The sequence below is a fragment of the Coffea arabica genome, chromosome 11e (assembly GCF_036785885.1).
Source record: "Coffea arabica cultivar ET-39 chromosome 11e, Coffea Arabica ET-39 HiFi, whole genome shotgun sequence".
Taxonomy (NCBI): Eukaryota; Viridiplantae; Streptophyta; class Magnoliopsida; order Gentianales; family Rubiaceae; genus Coffea; species Coffea arabica.
This window is the reverse complement of record NC_092331.1, coordinates 60,813,506-60,831,864: the sequence shown is the minus strand read 5'-3', so window position 1 is coordinate 60,831,864 and position 18,359 is coordinate 60,813,506. Positions and strand designations below refer to the sequence as shown.

Genomic DNA, 18,359 nt, shown 5'->3' with positions numbered 1-18,359 from the left:
AATTACTAGAATAGGGTCAGCAGGGGTAAGGCCTTTTTTTTTTATTTTGAACACGCTATAAGTTTTAAAAATTTGACAAATACCTCTATCAAGCGAGACGCGTTTGTTTCGGAAAATAACTTTTACATAGGATGAGTGAAAATCTTTTACACAATAAAATATTTTCAGTAACTTTTGTACAACCAAACACAGTAAGTTAGGAAAATATTTTCTTTCACCTAAAACAAACGGATCCTCAGCGAAAAATTTACGAGGGGCAAAGTTTTGGTAAGGTGCTGATCTTGGATTTGGGCGTGGACATTGAAATAGAGGGATGTCTCATCGAATTAGAGGCCCATTAACTAGGGTTTAACCCATGTATTCTCGGTCCAAAGGATTGGGCTACATTTTATGAACTACTAGTTTTTACTCATTAATTATTGTCCCTAAAACCCAACTCAAATGACAAGGGTATTATCTTAAACCACCAGCCTTTGAGCTGGTGGCCACCACCGATGCATTAAGGCTTGGTAGGGTAGGAGGCAAGGGTTCAAACCTTACCTCCCATCAATTTGTCACAATTAAATGTGACCTTGCTTGAAAAATCCATACGGGTGCGTAGTGCATTCGTCTGGTCCGGTGGTGGTTCAGTCCCCTCCGGATTACTCCAGGATCTCTTCAGACCCTCCCCCTCCCCATAGTATAGGTAGCTATCGTATCGACCAAAAAAAAAAAAAAAGGGGGTATTAACTTGCTCTGAATTCTCTGGTTAAAATCTTCTTTTAACAAAGAACAAAAATCATCATGAATAATCTTGTCATGCAAAGCCCATTACGTACGACTTATTATATTTAATTAGCAAAACTATGAAAAAATGGTTTAGAATCCTGGTTGTATCTTTGACAAAGGTTAACTGTCTCGTGGAATTCCTTTTTTTTTTTTGGGATTTTTTTCATTGTTCTACTATTTCCTTTTCGTGGAAGAGAATAGTTCTACTATATTCCCTTTTCTTTTGGGTTTTTTTTGAATAAATATTGTAGTGGTTTAGATACGAGAATTTTTACGTTATCTGTTGCAAAAATTAAATCGGCTATGCTGAATGAGTCCAGGCCAACTTGCTATATCAAAATATATCTTTATATGTAGAAGTGGAGAGAAAATTGCAGGTGGGGTGCAAAGTATAATTAAAAGTTGCTTTGGTATAATTAAATTGCTTTGGACTTTCCTGCCACGAACCTCCATAGTGCTGCATAAGAATTTTATGTTTGTTGTGGATTCTGTGGACGAGATTGTGACCGTAATGCACTGAGGCCATGGTCGTGCTAGTTGTTAACTTATTCTTTAATGCGAAGGAGGGAATGAAGGCCAATAGCACGTAAGAGGGGCAAAAGAAATGAACAAGCTGATTTGTAAATTAAAGAAATACACTATCAAAACCTTAGTTTTGTCGAGGCAAAGGAATATTATTGAATCTATTTAAAGCGGCCAAAGCTCAAACGCGACATGCAAATCAGTTTTACAAAGTAGGAAACAGATTTTAACAATAAAATGGAGGAGTTGGAGGAGAAAACATGGATGCTGATGATTTTAAAATTCCTCATCATCTTACTCACAATGATCAACTACGTCAGCAGCATTGAGTCTCCAGAATACCGTGTGATTCTGCGGTACTTGGAATCTGATGTTGAGATCAGGTTATACGAAGAATCCTTCTGGGTGTCGGCTGCTGTTAGAAATGCTACTTCATTCGAAAAATCCACAAAAGATGGTTTTCACAGGTCACTATCCTCTCTCCAGTCTTCACATCTTGAATTTAAGTATAGCAGCCACTGGCCACGAAGGCTTTTTTCTTTCGTTTCTTTCTATGCCAAGTATCTCCATCCGCTTCACGACGGTTGCATGAGATCATAAGACACAATGTACTATATATATATTCATCGTAGTCACCAGCATAGTGCATCTATAGACTGCCATTTGAATATTTCTTGAGTCTATGTATGTTCCTTGCACTTACAAAACGATAACGGGGCATGTAATTCGGTCATGTGACCCTCTTAGTAGTAGGTTGAGTCCATCCTTTTTTCCGACAAAAATTGGTTAGTTATCTACCCAGATTTAAGACAAAATCCATGACGATCTTGGTTCTCTTGAAGAAATAAAACCGTGAGAACCCATGACCATGGTCTAAAGCAGAATGATCCCCATGACGAAAAATACTCATGCGGACCATCTCAGACAATCCAATTACAGCTTTGACCCCTGTTTGTCGATATAGCTCGTTAACTTTTACGGTTGCAACCTTGATCTCAGGGTGTATCAATATATTCGCGGTGCCAACCTCAACTCTTCTCAAATGGTGATTACTGCTCCTATCCTAACCACTATCGTGCCCGGAACACATGGCTCTGACTGTTATGTCAAGTTTTACCTGCCAGCAAAATATGCGGCTGCACCGCCACTGCCCAAAACTGAACTTAATTTGCAGTTTGAAAGATGGAATAGCCAATGCTTAGCAGTAAAAAGCTTTTCTGGGTTCGCTCAAGATGAAAGCATCAGAAACGAAACTCAGGCTTTCGTGGTCACGTTAAACAAAATCTTCAATGGAAAGACGAAAATCTTGGAAGATACAGCTATCTTCTCGATTGCCCAATATAATGCCCCCTCTCATCTTTCTGGACGTTTAAATGAAGTGTGGCTGAATGCATCAGCTTTTGCTGTTGAAGGATGCCCTTCTTTCTGAAGTACTCTATTTGCTATTCCTCTTGTATGGGAAATAAATTTCTGTTATATATTAATCATATTGAACTTTTACATTGTAATATCCATTACAGCTCTTGATGGGACTTGTTATTATTACAACAACAATAGAATTGGATATCAATCAAATGTCCCAGAAAAATGGGTTTCGTGTTATAAATTTGCATGGCAACGTTCAGCTTCCGTACCAACTTCACCCTCAAGTCCCATTAGTTACTGCTCCACCTTCTTGTTCGCTTTGCCCACAAGACCCCTAAGACCACCACCCCTTCTGGATGAGTATTGAGGGTTGTGGTTGTTGAATTGTTTTATACGGCCATATCTAGTGCAAACAAGTAAATATTCTTCTGTATATTGATGCATAAGACGAACAAACCAGGACATTAGCTCACATCTGGGGCCTGGTCTGGACAACATATATTTTTCCATCCTTTACCACACCTTCAATGTCTTGAGAAGATCCATACAACTCTTCAATCGCATTTCCTGCACGTGCTATGTTAGAGAGGATTGATTGGCGGAAGTTGCTATCAGTGATTAATGGGTCTGAGGAGTAATCAAGCACAATTTTCTCCTCTTCATCCATTGGAACACTGCAGCAAGCAGAACAAAAATTCGTGTTGATCAGTGTGAGGAACTAGTTCCTTTCTGCAACGTCTATAATTCAGAATCTCAGATGATGCTAGTAGTTAGAGGGCTTGGAAGTGAAAGAAAACATTTTTGAATAACAGTGCAACTGGAGAAGCTCATTTGGTTAGGAAATCACTTTACCTGTCATAGAGACCAGCACCAGCATATCCTTCAAGATCTTCACCATTGGAATCTGATCGGAAGATTATAGATCGCCTTATGAAAAGTCCTATGGGTTTGCTGGGGTAACCCAATACCTGAAAATGCTCAATCCATGAATGATGTCGATAGACATGACAGTCGATTGTAGCAACCACCTTTTACAAAACAAAAGATGAAAACCAAGGAATCTATGATGAAATAAATTTAGAAGTGTCAAAATAGGTGACTCGGGCAAATTTGAGCAGGTCATGTTGGATAATGGATATAATTAGGTTAACTCATTTATACCCATTTAATAAATGGGTCAAAATAAATCAACTCATTTATACCCATTTAAGAAATGGGTATGATACCCATTTACAACTCACTTGAAATTCTATTTTTAAATGGGTAAGCCAAGTCGATCCACTACCTACCAATTAAATGGATTTCATTGGGTACCCATTTATACTCATTCAAAGATCATTACATACCCAAGTCCACTTATTAGTGGGCAGGTTTGGGTGGGTCAATATAATTGGGTTGAGGTTGACACCTCTAAATAAATTCAACAGATAAATTACTTGCTCCTAACTGGTTCCTTTCGTGTCAGGTGGCTAATCAACAATGACAGTTCAAAAGGTAAGTAAAATCCACAGCTGTGACAGGTAAGAAACTTGCAACAAGAATGAGTAACGTATAATCAGATGATTGCAGAAGACACTGATACACAAAATGACAGATCAATTTGTCTAAGCTGCATATTCTAGAAATCACATTTTGTATTACTTTGAGTTTTGTGTGTATATGTTCAGGCTAAATTTTGTTCGCTGCCAGTATAAACATGGATAAAATTTGAACTAAAACACAGGCATAAGATGTGCAAAAATTTTAGATATCAAGATTGAAGTATTCTGCCACCCACCTCAGGAGAATTGAGACTATTCTTCTTGCAGATAAAACTCAGCGCGCGGCCTGGATAAGCTCCTACAAGCGTCTCTCCGAGACCCTTGACCACCTGTTCCAAAAATGTTAAAACATTCATTACTTATTTAACAGTACTTCTGAAAAGGCATGCTGATTAACAGTCTGCTGAATAAACTAGCTTCACATCCACTACAGTAGAATATCTTAAGGGTGTCGTCACTAAAAACTTTGTTCTAACTGGTAATGTACTAAAACATTGTCTGCGACTCCATAAATAGGAGAATTTTTTCCTTCTAACTGAAGCCCAGAAGGTAATGGGACATAAAATTCCCTTGGTTTTGACATACAACAACACTATTGACTACAAGTTAGGTTTACCTCAGCATATATTTCTGACGAGTCTCCTGAAGATGGATTAGTAGTATGGATAACAAATGCATAATCTGCATTTATTATCTCTTGAACAAGGACTGCCATGCTGAGATAATCATGGTCAAGTCTGACCTTTCTTGTGCTGAAGTATGCTCTCTCATTCCACTTTGAAGCCCAGACCTGGCAAATGAGAAACCACAATGTTCAAGCCCCAAATGCTCTTAATACACTAGAAACACTTAAACCAGTAACAAATATTCACAGATCACCTTGATATTACCAAAAGAATCCAAGCTATAAATCTAGAAAGAAGAATTACTCTTTTCCACTATCTACACAAGACAACATGAAGCTAATTCTAGTTTTGAATCTTCTATTCCTATATGGAACTCAAAGAATTCTTCACCTCAAAGAGACAAAAACAAAGTAATGAAGATAAGCTTGCAGCGAAAGACATATAGCTCCACCTTTTTTATAGCCATCCAAGCTTGTTCCCATCGTTGCTGGCCTTCATCGCCAGGCCAAGGAAGGCCAGAACTCTGCATCTTGTCTTTAAGTTCCTTTACCTATGTAAATCTCACGAAAGGTGTTAGCTGAGGTTGAAATCCAATAGTGATACTATACTTAAGACTCGTGATGTGCTGAAAGGTAAACGATGTGTTCCTCAGGTCAGGTTTATAGAGAAGACAAAACCATGACAACTCCCAAAATCAAGGCCCAAACAAGATTCAAGGATTATCAACTCTAGAGCACCTATATATAATGAATTGAGAGAGCAAACATCCTTGAGGATCCAGTATGAAAGGTGGAAGAGCTGAAACCAACCATATAAACTTAGAAGGCGTGTGTCATCGAGGATATTTCTTTCTTGAAGAAAATTTCAAGGGAAAGATCAAGAAGCATATGCATCTCAATCTCAATTTTCAGAAGGTCAAATAATTGGACAATAAAGACAAGAAAATAACATAGCATACCAGCTGCGATGGTGCCGCAAGGTCCAAAACTGTCCTGCGAATGTCACCAAGGACATGGAAGTCTCCTCTGTGTAATTTCCTCTTCAGATCCTTGACTTTTGCTGCCACTTCCTGTCAAGTACCATTCACAATTAGAATGAAAATTAAATGCCACAAAAATAATAAAAACTACAAATAGTAATAAGAGCAAGAGAGGTGCCTTGATCTCCTCCAAATAACAAAGATCCAATCTAAGCTTATAAAGTAACAAGAAAATGAAAATGAATATTTAAGTGTCAAAAGTTACTTGAAGGGTTATTTATTTAGTTTTATTTCAGTGTAAGTATTATAATAAGCTAAAATTACCCTACAACTTTACAACATTACAGATCATCGATGTCAACATTACAGCTAAAATTACTCTACAACTTTACAACATTGCAACATTACTTGAAAGGTTATTTATGTAGTTTCTTTTCTGTGTAAGTATTATAATAAGCTAAAATTACCCTACAACTTTATTATTCATCGGCTGCATGTGAACAATTTAATAGATTATTTAATAAGCGCCTGGTTTCTAGATTATCCATGTCAACCTTACACCAAACTCAAGAATAAGCAGCTAATTTACTAACAAAGAAGCAAGTAGGTTTGCCTCTTCTATCGATTCATTATCGTTCACATTTTAAGAAAGAAATTCATTGTCTAACTAGCTACAAGTGTCAAGCAATATAGAGTCAGTTTTAAAAAAAAAAACTGCACCAGGCCAGCCATACCCTATTATTAAGAGAGGGCACACGACTTTCATTGGATAACAATACAAATGCATGAGACTCTGAATATGAATATACCTTGTTCAAATAATCTGAAAGAACTTTCTCAAAAACTCCAAATGGAAGGGCAACTGAGGTAGGGATCCCAATCCAAGATGGTACTTTTCCTTCGAGGTATGCAATATTCCGTGACTTAGCTCCAACCTGACAAAGAGGAAAGAGTATAAGTTATACACTTAAGAAGTACATGTTGGAATCTTGAGAGTATCATGTGAAAGGAAAATAAAAGAAAATCTGATGTATGAAGCCTCACCATTTCACTAGTGAATTCCTTGGATGATATTGCATATTTACCGCCAAACTGCTTTCTAACTAAAGTAATAGATGGTAACGGGCCAGCATCATTGAAGTTACTTGAACTTTTCAGCTCACTTTCTGTTACCTCACTGAAAATTTATGTCATAAACAAAAGTTAGTTTCATTTCCACAGTATGCATTTCCAGTGAACTCCATAAGAGAGGAGCTCTGCATTGACAACCACCAAATGACATTTAATCATGTGTCCTACAACAAATGTACCCAGAGAAGTATGTGATTGGTGAGCACACCTATAAATTATATCAGCGGAAGTAGGTTTCAAGCGCAAGAACTTCCCCTCCTTGGCCTGGAGATCAGCCAATATACTGGAATCAAAGCATGTAGCAAAGCATACCTATCAACACGAAGACACATTTCCAAGGGCATATTAGCGTTCAACTGTTCTCCAAAAACAATTAAACTCAGGCTGATCGAGGGCACTACCTTGCTGTTTCTTGCTCGAACAGAAACATGAGAGAGAACATCTGGCATGTCTGGTGTCAACACAGCAACAGTACCATCAGGAATTTCTTCCTCTCCTTTTACAGATTTTGCCACCAAAATTGTTTTTCTTTCATATGATTTATTCTGGACAGAGAGTAATTTATCCACAACAACAACATTTCCAACAGCTTCAACTGGACTTATAACCTGCCAACTGTGTCAAGCCATGAAAGTCGTATTACTTAACATACTCATTGAGAGATTGCAACAATAAGGTAATATGCGTAAGTCCTTTCAAAGAAGCTCTCAAGTTTTGATTTGAGTTCCAAAATCAGGCTCAAGCTCATGAGAGATGAAACAAATTCATGGTAAACCTTTATGCACTGAAATTGAAGAATACACTAATAATATTTGATGCATTAACATAATTGCACATTGAACTCTATAAGGGTGATGCATATCCAATCAACCTTCCCAAATGAGCAGTTTTTCGAAGAATAGGATCAAGCCGATTAAGGAGTGCAGATAATGAAGCAGCAGATCCTGCACGGATCATTTCTTCAGTGAATATATTTACCTGCATAAAGTAATGATAAAAGAAGAATAAGACACCAGGTGCTAGGTTCTTTAAAGTGTATAGCAATAATCATATCTCCAGGTTCAATTCAGTTAACATACAGCCCATTGGTCCACTCCAAGCTGTGACCCAAGGTACTCTGCAGTTGGCTGCAATAACTGATGGTACCACTCTGCCTTGCTTGCAAGTGCAAGTCGCGTCCTGTCAAGAACTGACTTTGCAAATAAGGCGCAGCTTTGATCTCCACCTTTTGACATGTCTAGTGCTTTATCCCATCCCTTGACAAATGTTAAGCACATTCAAGAAGTATTAATTAGTATATAAATAGTAAAAAATAAAAAATTCAAAGCACACTCATGCAAGAGCTTATGTATGCCCGTGTTGCTATTTCCTGTTATCCTTGAACTTGAGCGACTTGTGACTAACTACTGATCATTAAAAGTTCAAGCAAACAGCTGAAATGTGATTGTTGGATCCATCTTAACAACAAAGAACACTAGGCCACGATCGAGAATGCTTGTCACCTCACATGCCATGGAAAGAAGCAGATAATGCACCACACGTGAGGAAGCAAACAACTCACCTTAACTATGTCATGATAATGAAGGTGCACAACCAGACCCCTTTGTCAAGTTTCCTTAGTGCTTCCAAAACATGCTTGTCTAATTTTCAGAGATGAAAAAAGAATTTTTTATAACTTAATAACCAGAGGTTGTACAAAAATTTCCTTATGAGTTCTGATAAGCCTAAAAGTTCTGCCATTGAACATCATTAGAGATAAAGCCTGAAATTTTCAATTAATCAACCAGAAAAATAACAAGTTTTACATTCTCTTGAATTTTATAGGAATTCACTCAGACATGAAACCTAAAATACTACCAGACTTGTCAAGTGTTCTGGATCTCATGAACTTAAGATTCAGGAAAATCAAGGTTCTATATATAATACACATTAAAAGAATGGAAACAAGAATTACAGACATTGATGCAATGTTACCTTTAAGCAATAAACAAGATCTTCATTAGCATCAATTGAAAGCACGAGGTTTTCAAGGACAAGAGAGATGAAATGCATAACTTTCTGCAAAACAAGACAACAGGGTGATAAATAAAGAATTAAGCTGTATAAAGCTCTAGTAACAAAGTGGAAGAACAGAGAATCCAGATACAATTCTAGGCCCAAAATAGAACACTGATGAATCTAAGACACCCAAAAGAAGGTAAAAGGAATTCAAGGGAAAATAGTACCTCTGGACTGGCATTATTCAATTCCTCATAGCCCCTTTCTACAGCTGTTCTAACAGAAGAATCAAGAGCAAGATCCAGAAATATGAGGTCCTTAAGGCGGTTATTTGGCTTGAAAAGTAATGGCTTAAGCTCCTGACGAGCCTCAAGCAAACCCTGAAGACCATATTTTTTTAAAAAGTGTCTTAAAGGGCATAAAAAACATTATCAATCATAAAATATAGAATTTCTCAAGAAGAATTTACCTACCTCAAGTAGAGCTTCCACATTTTTATCTTCAATATGCTCTAAAACAAATTGTAGCAGTTCCTGCAAAAAGGATTCACCATTGGATAATAGAAATCTATGTAAAACATTAATCTGAAAAGGAAAAATCAAGGCCACTCAAATAAAATATATCTTTGACACTACCTGAAATCCTGATGGCAACCCTGAAACAGGGTTTATCTGCACTCCAACCATGAAGCCTTCTCCCTGATGACAATCAGTGGCTCTTTTAGGAAGAATGGCAAGAAACGCCATATTCAAGTAACACAACATATTAATCTGATTACCTCCGCTCTATAACCCATGCAATTTGCAATTGCAGACTCAACATCAGCACCAGAATGCACTGCCTGCGCAAAGTAAAAGTGAATAGCAGTTGTTATCAAATATGATACTACTACTATAGGGAAGTAAATTAGGTGACTGTCACATCATCTTTCCATATGCAGTTATGCAACCTCAAACGCATTAAGGAGACGACAGGAATAAAAGATCAATTTCCCACAACACTGCCAGAAAGGAAAGGTAACAGAGTTTCTGACTACATCATTACTTCAGATTCCATTTCACAAGTCAATACAGGAATTCCATACTCAGCATTACAGTTGTTCTAAAGGTGGTTGGGCTTCAGCGAATGAAACCACAAACATAAGGAATTTATTTCAGTCTCAACTATTAGGAGAGCTGTGGAAACATCTCAAACTTTTCAATTAGTGGTAGTCCAAAATTTTAATTGCTTATCATTACTCTTAGCAGAACACTGAAACAAACTTCAGAGAAACCTTACACATACAAGACGGAAAGAGTTATAACATTATCATGTGTTTGAAGTACCAACCTTCAGTGTTCTCATGTATTTCCCAAGATCACGTAGAAGGCCATCCTTCTGATCTCTCCTAAAATTTGGTTCAGAATGGATTGCACGATCATAACTCAAGAGGCGTTCTTTTGTTATACCATTTTCCTTGAGGGTTTTCCAGTAAACACTGATGTCCATGTCATTTTTGATATAGTCAATCAATGCCTACAAGAGGGTAAGTAAACAAATGATATATCACATCGTTAGTGAAATAAAGTGCGTAAAGGTAGAATCCAACCACGGAAAATACCTGACAGATCACAACATCATCTGGGCTTGTATTATTATGCAGTTTCTGATGCCACTCCTCCATCATTCCACCCTTACAATCATTTTTCCTCTGAAATTTTAAAGAATGCTTGCCCAAGTGAGTCACACGAAAGAGAGGCAAGAATGTGCAGAAAGAGAGAATAAAGCAAGGCTTCCAATGTCCACCTGAATAACAAGGATCTCATCCCTTATGCGCTGGCCCACATCTCCTTCACCTCCACGACCAACAGTTGACATAATCATTCGCAAAATTTCACGATATTGTGGTTGATCTATATAAACATTCTGGAGTAGTTCTGTGAGCCTGTCCTGAGCCTTGCTTATCTCACTATATAGAATGGAGATTAAGATAGTCAACATAAAGAGATAAGGACTTCACATACAGCAATATCAGAGCACAACGAAGCTGAATTTAGTTTGAGAAAAGAGGAAATTATGCTTTACAGAGACTTTTAGTAAAAGCAACAGCAGAACTTGTAAAAGTCCAAACTTATCAGTCAGTTTTCATGAATAAATTATCAAAAAACTCAAACTTTCCCAAGAGCTTATTGCATTACCGGGGCTTTACGTTGTAGTTCTTATTCCAAATCAACTGTCTAGTGGCCATAAATCTCATCCACACAAGAATCCCAGCAAAGCCCAATTCACCAGCACTCCTAGCTTCTTCTGTCAAGTCTGCTGCAATATTGAATCTGAAAGAGAGGAAAGTACACTCATAAACTGCGATTCAAAATAAATGAATAATAGAACCAGAAAATAGATTAAAATGGGTTTCTTATGACACAATGAAACATCCATCTAAATTAAAAGGCAGAGAGCACATGCAGACCGAGCAAATTTTCATCATACTGTCTGGTTTTTCTAAGACACATCAAGATCCATTCATAGAGCAAGAACTCATAATTTCAGTCCAACGTAATCTAGAATATAAGAAAAGCTACTAGTATAATAACTTAGAAAAACTCTTCCTGCATCAACAACAAAAAATGAGCAAAAAAAAGGAGAGATTTTAGAAAACAGTTATCGGCGAAGGTTAACAGTTATCGGCGAAGGTTCTATCCAACAACAATACCAAAATTGGAACCAGCAGTTTCAGGTCAACTACTCCTCATCCAATTGAAGGCAGATGATGGATCTTTACTAAGCTCCTTGGATGTCATTTGCTCAGTAAAACCCACGAAAAAACTTGATGTTCATGTTCCCACAGAATTATAGAATTGCATACAAAACCTTCAGGAAAAAAAAGGAAAGTAGGTGGAGGCTAAAAATCTACTGTATTTAGGATATTGCTTTAAGAACTTCGTCCTGACAATCTAGGAAACCTCAACAGATGTTATGCTATAGCAGAGGCACACATAATTTGTCAAATTAAAGTCCTTACCGGTGCATAAAAGATTTCTGAGCCTCACTTTCCATCTCTGCTATCTTGTCCAGCAAAGCCTTTGCTGTGCCCCTGCCATCTCCAGCAGCCTAGTTTGGAAAATAAGTCTAATCAGTTGTCACCACATCTAGAAAGTCATAGAATTTTGAAAGCAACAACTGTAAGAAGAGGTACATAAAATACGATTGGGATCTTTGGTTGCTTCGTCTCTGTGTGTGTGTGTGAGAGAGAGAGAAAGAGAGACCTGCTCGATCTGCTTAGTTTTAGCACCAAATTCAACATAAAAGTCGAATCCTTTGTTTTTTATCCATTTCCCATCAGCCAAAAGAACAAATGGCATTCCCAGATAATTGTCATCTTCAAATTCTATTTCAAGGGATTGAACCTGAGAATTGAAGCTAAAGTATGAGATTGCTATCTACAAATTTTTCATATGCTAGTTCTCTCCTGAATTATTTAGAATATAAAATTTCAAGATCACAAAAAAGCATACGAAGTTCCCAGCAGTGCACCTTGTAAGTTAAGTTGTCAGAAGAAGTTTTTGAAAATTGTGTTTCAATGGCTTTATCCAAAGAAACTGAACCAGGGGGCGATGCACTTGAAGGGGGTGCCTGCATAATTTTTCCACCTAGCTTTGTAAATACTTAACTGAAGGTAAGATAAATGGTGCAACGGGAGACATTATTTCCCATTATACTTTTTTCTACAGAAAATATCCAGCACATCCTAAATAAAATAGTTTTGAATATCTTACAATCCACTCTCCAGGTCTCCGGGATAAAGCCCAGTGAAGAATAAGTGGCTCTTTAACATCTGAGGCCAGATAAATTTTCATCTTACTAGAGGACCTTGCACTGAGTACCTTCAAATAAAGCAAGGAAATAAAATTTTACCATTATAGCATAAGAGTTTACTCATTGGGGCAACACCATACACAAAATTAAATTCTCACCAGAAGTTTCCCATCAGACAGATTGTATAATTTCTTGTCCATGATGGAACCATCAACCTCTTCTTCCTTTGCCTTAGCAAATAGCTCAATTCCAGATAGAGCTTGTGGTTCTGAATAGGTCCTCTCTTCTCTAGATCGAGAAGGGTACTTATTTACAAGTTGTGTGGTGTCCCTCTTCTTTCTCCGAATTCTTTCAGCAGTAAAATAACTCTTTTTCTCCAGTTGTTTAGCAACCTTGGTTTGTATTTCTCCTTTTACAATCTTCTCTCGTATCTCACTAAGTGAAGTACCCTTCTGTAGTTCAAGTTGAAGCTCTTTTCTTGCTTCTTTGAATTCTTTCTATTACCACAAATACTCAGATCATAAGTTATATTGACACCAGTGTTCCACAGGACACCAAATGAATATTTCATGAATGCAATGCAATCTTAGTTCATATGCTTGTATAAGCACAAGATGAGAATATCTAGATAATGCATCTGTGTGTATGGGAGTGTGTAATAAGCAAAGTTAAGGAATTACAAGCTGTTGTTCTGGAGAATAGTTTGGCTTCCCAACTCTTTCCCATCGTATATAAGCTTGTATTTGCACAAGATCATCAGGGATATTGCTCCTTTCAGGAACAGGTGGATCCTTGCTTTCATTTGCATCATTTCTTTTAGTTAACCTTACTCGAAGGTCCTGGATGGAAGTACCCCTTGCTATTTCCTCCAGTAACTCAGTTCGAGCAGCTTCATACTCCTCCTGCGAAAGAGAAATAGAACCAACTACAAGTGACTTATAAGCGCATATCTTCCTGTTTCAAAACTAAAAGACATCATTCTTATATTGGTTAATACCACTACAGAAACAATTTCCTAAAGAAAACAACTACATTTCCCAAAACAACTAAATCTCATCATCATACATTTCTGCTCTTTTCTCAGCATTTAAGAACAGAGAAATTATTTAATGTTTAAACAAGTAAGAGATTATAAAGCCAAACAAGTAAAAACTACCATTGAACCAGAAGAGGTAAAGAGTGCGTCTTGATCGACTCAACAAAAGAGGTACAGTATCTTTTTGTATTTGGCAGAACCATAAAAAAAAAAAAAAAAAAACCCATAGCGCTCTATAGTATGAACACAAAAATTAGAAGTTCCAACAACAATTCAACACCATCAATGTCACAGAACATGACACTTCCATGCTAAAATATTGTATAGAAAGGGCTCCTAACCTTCTCTTGCTCAGGAGTATACATCTGTTTCCCTTTTCTTTCCCACCTCAGATATGCCTGAATCTGCACAAGATCTTCAGGCACTGATACATTTGAAACCTGTGGCCCTCCAGAAGGCACTCCAATTGAAAAGTTGTCACCATTATTCTTAAACCTAACGAGAGAGGAGAGAATTAGGAAAAGGTAGTATAGATACTAACTTTCATTGTAAGCCAAGGAAGCTATAAATTAGCATGAAATGTTGCATTACCATTTGTTCTGGCCTTCATCAAAAATAAGAAACTCTATGGCCTGAATTGTGGGATCAGCAATCTCAATTCTAAGAGAAGCAATATCACCAGACTGAGAAGTGTAACCATAAATGAGTTATTTGAGCAACCGGGCATAAGAAATTAAATAAATGTTCCTGTTAGTTTATGCCACTGGTTGAATTGCACAGCTACTTGGAACTTACTTTAACAAAAGGAGTTCTAAGTGCTCTATTCTTGTATACTTTAGTTCCATCTGGACGACAATCAGGAAGCACCCATTTGCTGGTGATTTAGACCAACACAGAGAAGTATTAAAAGGATATGCAACGGTTACTAAAGACTCACACATGTAGAATAATTCTCATACTTACCCTTTCCTATCTTGTACTGCACCCCAATGCAGAATTAGGTTATCACCACTATGTGTTACTTTAATGTCAACCGCAGGTCTGGATCCTGAATGAGGGGCCTTGACATCAACCTGCACAATGGGAAACAGAAAACATACTTAACCAAGATGTTTTCCTTATCCAATATTTCAAAAGAAACGGTGAAGAAATCACTTTAGGAAGACTCAACAGAACTGCAGTATCAAGTATTTAAGATCGGATATAATATCCACCAACTACACCATCCCACCTGCAGTTCAATATTTCCATCAAGGTTGAACTTTTCCGCAATCTGTCAGAAAACAAGAAAAGGTAACAGTTAACAAGTATCTAAAAAACCTTCTCAGTGCACCTCCTTTGTGCACCTCAACTTAAAGAAATTCTCAGTGCAGCTTATCACATAGAGGCTAATTAACTGAATTATCTGAACCTCACTAGTCCAACACCTTTAGATCCCTGTACCAGACAAGAACGGAAAAAAATGCAACTATAAACAATATGCACACATCTCCACATTAGTGTTCTCATGGAGAAGGACAATGTGCACTTATTCTGCTAGCTAGCCTTGTATGAAAAATGACAAAGCCCCTCAAGACTATGGCTTCCAGACAGTAAAGTACACTCAACTACCTAGTTTTAAACATGACGAGAAGACTACAATCCTTTCTCTCATAAACATAAAGGTAAAGCGAACAGTCAAGTGTAAAAAAGTCCTAAGAAATGAATACCACGTGAGTTCAACGGAAAAATAGAAAATCACCTGTGAAGAAGGATCGGTGGCTAAAACAGCTCGAGGGAAGCTAGAAAGACCGCGTTCTTTTCCCATTGATAATTTCTTTTCCTTTACGGTCAATTTGCTGCCGTGAAACTCGGTAGATATAGGCGATTTTCGTGCCGCAGAAGTTGCTTGAGGTGAAAATAAAGTATTTTTACCAGTGGAAGTCGAATTGATTCTGCTCCGAGGCTCTAAAACAGTCCAAGGAAGAAAACTTTGGTGCAGCACCTTATTCCCTATCGAATTGCTCATATCTCTACACCTAAATCAACGCAAATAATCTAAAAAAAAAAACCCAGCTACCAAGTCCTATAACATCATCAATTTCCCTAAGTTGAAGGTGAAATCTACATAGCATTAAAGCAACTTTATCAAATTTCGAAGCATAAAAGCATTGAAAAAGATTCATCAATGAAGCAAATCTTACGTACAGACTCACTAAAAATGAGCAACGAAGTGAAAAGATTCCTACAAGATAACTGAATTGGGAAGCAAACGCGTGAATTTCTACAAACTTAATCCAATTGCCAAATATTTAACCTCGATTCCACGCAAAAGTATTTTGCCAATGTCCTTAACTTCACTGAGCATATAAAAAAGGAATCAAAATTCAAGCTTAAAATCCACCGCAATTCATCAAATGACGGCAGGAGCACGAATACATGTTGAGAATTGAGCAGCTTTACCTTGAATTTGAGCAACGTGACGGAGGACAGATACGAGGTTGAAGACGGTGTGGTGACAAAGAATGGAGAGAGTGTGTGTACTGTGTGCGACAGTGGACTACTGGACTGTTGATGACCAGAGAGCTTTTCGCGGAGATTGGAAATTGGAAAACGGAAACAGAGAGCCAGAGACGACGTAAGAGGGAAGGATGGGAGATTTTAATGTCCTGTAATTTCACTTTGCACCCTGAGGTTTCGTTTAATTTCAATTTATCCATCATATTTATCCACTAATCAAATTTGGCCCCTTTGACAATATCTTTTCCTTTTATTCATTTTTTCAAGGAACAAGAAGGGAAAAAATCGGTATTACAATCATGCTGTACTTCAAAAACAACAAACAAATATCTCTATCAAATTAGTCATTAATAAAAAGCTTAACATATAACTTTGACTTTATATATATTTTATTAAAGGTTACGCTATTCTTTTAAATTAGAAAAATTAGTCATGAATTAAATATCTATAAAGTATAAATTAAAGAGGAGAACTTGATGTTAACTTTTTGTGTTCAAGATTTGATTCACCGAAGAAGACTGAGTGCACACTGATAAGTAGGAAAAAAGCACAGACTTAAAGTGCACATTGATAATTTATCGATTTCTTGATAATTTTCTTATTTAATGGAGTGTGTAAAGATCTATAATCATATTGAAAGTAAACTCAAATTTTTTAAATTAATCAATAAAGAAAATATTTTTTTGTTGTTAGCTTATGTATAATTTGTCCACTATATTACTATCTTCCATTTTCTTTGTTTAACTTTAATATGGTAGTAATATCACCATGTTTGGACTTGTGTTTGTACAAGTGTGATTGGCATTTACCCTTGGGGGTCAGCTTAAGAATAACCAAACCTTAGGGAAAAAGATAGAATATCAGGATGTGGGTGGACAGGTGTGGGGATGTGATGAGGACACCTGAAATATAAAAGCGTGGGACGGCTGGCTTTGATCACGTGCGGTGTAGCTTAGATACTGAGAGAAAGCGTATGGGCGGCGGCGGGGAGTGGGGGGTCCATGAGTACGGGCTATGATGATGATTGTTTATATTTTATTTTCTTTTCTTGATATTTATTGGTTGAAAGAAAAAGACAAATTTGCTTTGCTAGGGGTATTAGACAAATTTTTTAGGTTGTTCGATTTTCATGGTGATATTTCAGGAAAAGGTGTAACAGACATGTGGTCTGAATTTTACTGTTAAATTGGAAATAAATCCCCAACATTATTATTATTTTTCTATTCATATCCGATTAGTGATTACTACCTAATTTGCCCATTCTAATTAATTGTGGAGCTATTTTCCCATTTTTACTTTTTTTCATGAATATATTCTTTAATTTACATATATCAAATTGTTACAATACATTTTTTTTTTTTTTTTACAAAAGCTCCTAGAAATAGCAATCCAAACAACACAGGCTCTGAAGTAAAATCTTTTGGATTCGCAAAATAACCCATAAAAGGTAAACATCTTGATCGAGTCAATTCCAAGTTAAGAAACAGAGGGTTAAAGAGAATAAAGTCCGCAAATAATAGATCTTTATTTGGGTTTATTCCTGTGATGAAGATGAGAAGTGGTTTCTTCTCATTTTTCATATCTCAATGGGATTTTTGTGATATTTTTCTCTTTTTCTTTTCCCAGGAGATACTCGTACTTTTCCTAAGATATATTTGTTCATGCACAGAGTCGTCCTACTATTAATAAAATAATCCTTTAAAGTGCTGATTCTCTACATTTCTACTGAATACTCTCTTTTGTAGTTTTATTAAAGATCTCGAAGATGCTATAGGGCCCACTTGAATATACATACATTGGTGATTTTTCTGTTGCGTTTTCTTGTAACTTACTGTACAATTTATTGAACGAGCTTACCTAAAAACCGGAAATTTGACACCATTAATGTACAAGATTTATAGATACACATTTGGAAATGATTTATATTCGATGTAAATATATAAGATATTAATTGACTGCTAGTACCTTTACCAAATTCATTAACGATCGGCCGGTGCGGTGATATGCATTGTACTACTAATTCTTTAGCAAACAACTGCCCAGCAAATGAAGCAATCCTCTTGATTCACTTTTTCTTTTCTTTTACTTTCCCTCTTCGT

At 36.8% G+C, this 18,359-nt stretch overlaps 2 protein-coding genes across 2 annotated transcripts; one reads left to right on the top strand and one right to left on the bottom strand.

The window, feature by feature from the left end:
- The first annotated feature begins 1,508 nt into the window (after positions 1-1,508).
- On the top strand, positions 1,509-2,921 carry LOC140021713 (uncharacterized). Its single transcript, XM_072073020.1, has 2 exons — positions 1,509-1,757; positions 2,290-2,921. The coding sequence occupies exons 1-2, from the start codon at positions 1,528-1,530 to the stop codon at positions 2,717-2,719; spliced, it is 660 nt and encodes a 219-aa protein (XP_071929121.1). The 5' UTR covers positions 1,509-1,527; the 3' UTR covers positions 2,720-2,921.
- Positions 2,742-16,463, bottom strand: LOC140021712 (alpha-glucan water dikinase, chloroplastic-like). Its single transcript, XM_072073019.1, has 34 exons — positions 16,204-16,463; positions 15,503-15,779; positions 14,993-15,034; positions 14,725-14,834; positions 14,557-14,635; positions 14,353-14,444; positions 14,103-14,256; positions 13,406-13,627; positions 12,884-13,222; positions 12,686-12,793; positions 12,444-12,542; positions 12,176-12,316; positions 11,932-12,020; positions 11,108-11,242; positions 10,716-10,878; positions 10,531-10,620; positions 10,260-10,445; positions 9,709-9,771; positions 9,566-9,628; positions 9,404-9,463; positions 9,158-9,310; positions 8,907-8,990; positions 8,012-8,188; positions 7,804-7,910; positions 7,334-7,547; positions 7,141-7,244; positions 6,846-6,978; positions 6,611-6,736; positions 5,781-5,891; positions 5,274-5,372; positions 4,813-4,986; positions 4,433-4,525; positions 3,508-3,623; positions 2,742-3,329 (listed from the first exon to the last, which is right to left on the bottom strand). The coding sequence occupies exons 1-34, from the start codon at positions 16,461-16,463 to the stop codon at positions 3,125-3,127; spliced, it is 4,668 nt and encodes a 1,555-aa protein (XP_071929120.1). The 3' UTR covers positions 2,742-3,124.
- Positions 16,464-18,359: the final 1,896 nt, after the last annotated feature.

What these genes read in the sequence shown, in the direction of transcription:
- LOC140021713 (XM_072073020.1), top strand. Translation starts at nt 1,528, where the DNA reads ATGGAGGAGTTGGAGGAGAAAACATGGATGCTGATGATTTTAAAATTC. An exon ending in ACAAAAGATGGTTTTCACAG is followed by an intron (nt 1,758 to 2,289) that starts GTCACTATCCTC and finishes CCTTGATCTCAG; the next exon opens with GGTGTATCAATATATTCGCG.
- LOC140021712 (XM_072073019.1), bottom strand. Translation starts at nt 16,463, where the DNA reads ATGATGGATAAATTGAAATTAAACGAAACCTCAGGGTGCAAAGTGAAA. An exon ending in ATGATGTTGTGATCTGTCAG is followed by an intron (nt 10,446 to 10,530) that starts GTATTTTCCGTG and finishes ACCCTCTTGTAG; the next exon opens with GCATTGATTGACTATATCAA. An exon ending in ATAGTCTCAATTCTCCTGAG is followed by an intron (nt 3,624 to 4,432) that starts GTGGGTGGCAGA and finishes GAGCATTTTCAG; the next exon opens with GTATTGGGTTACCCCAGCAA.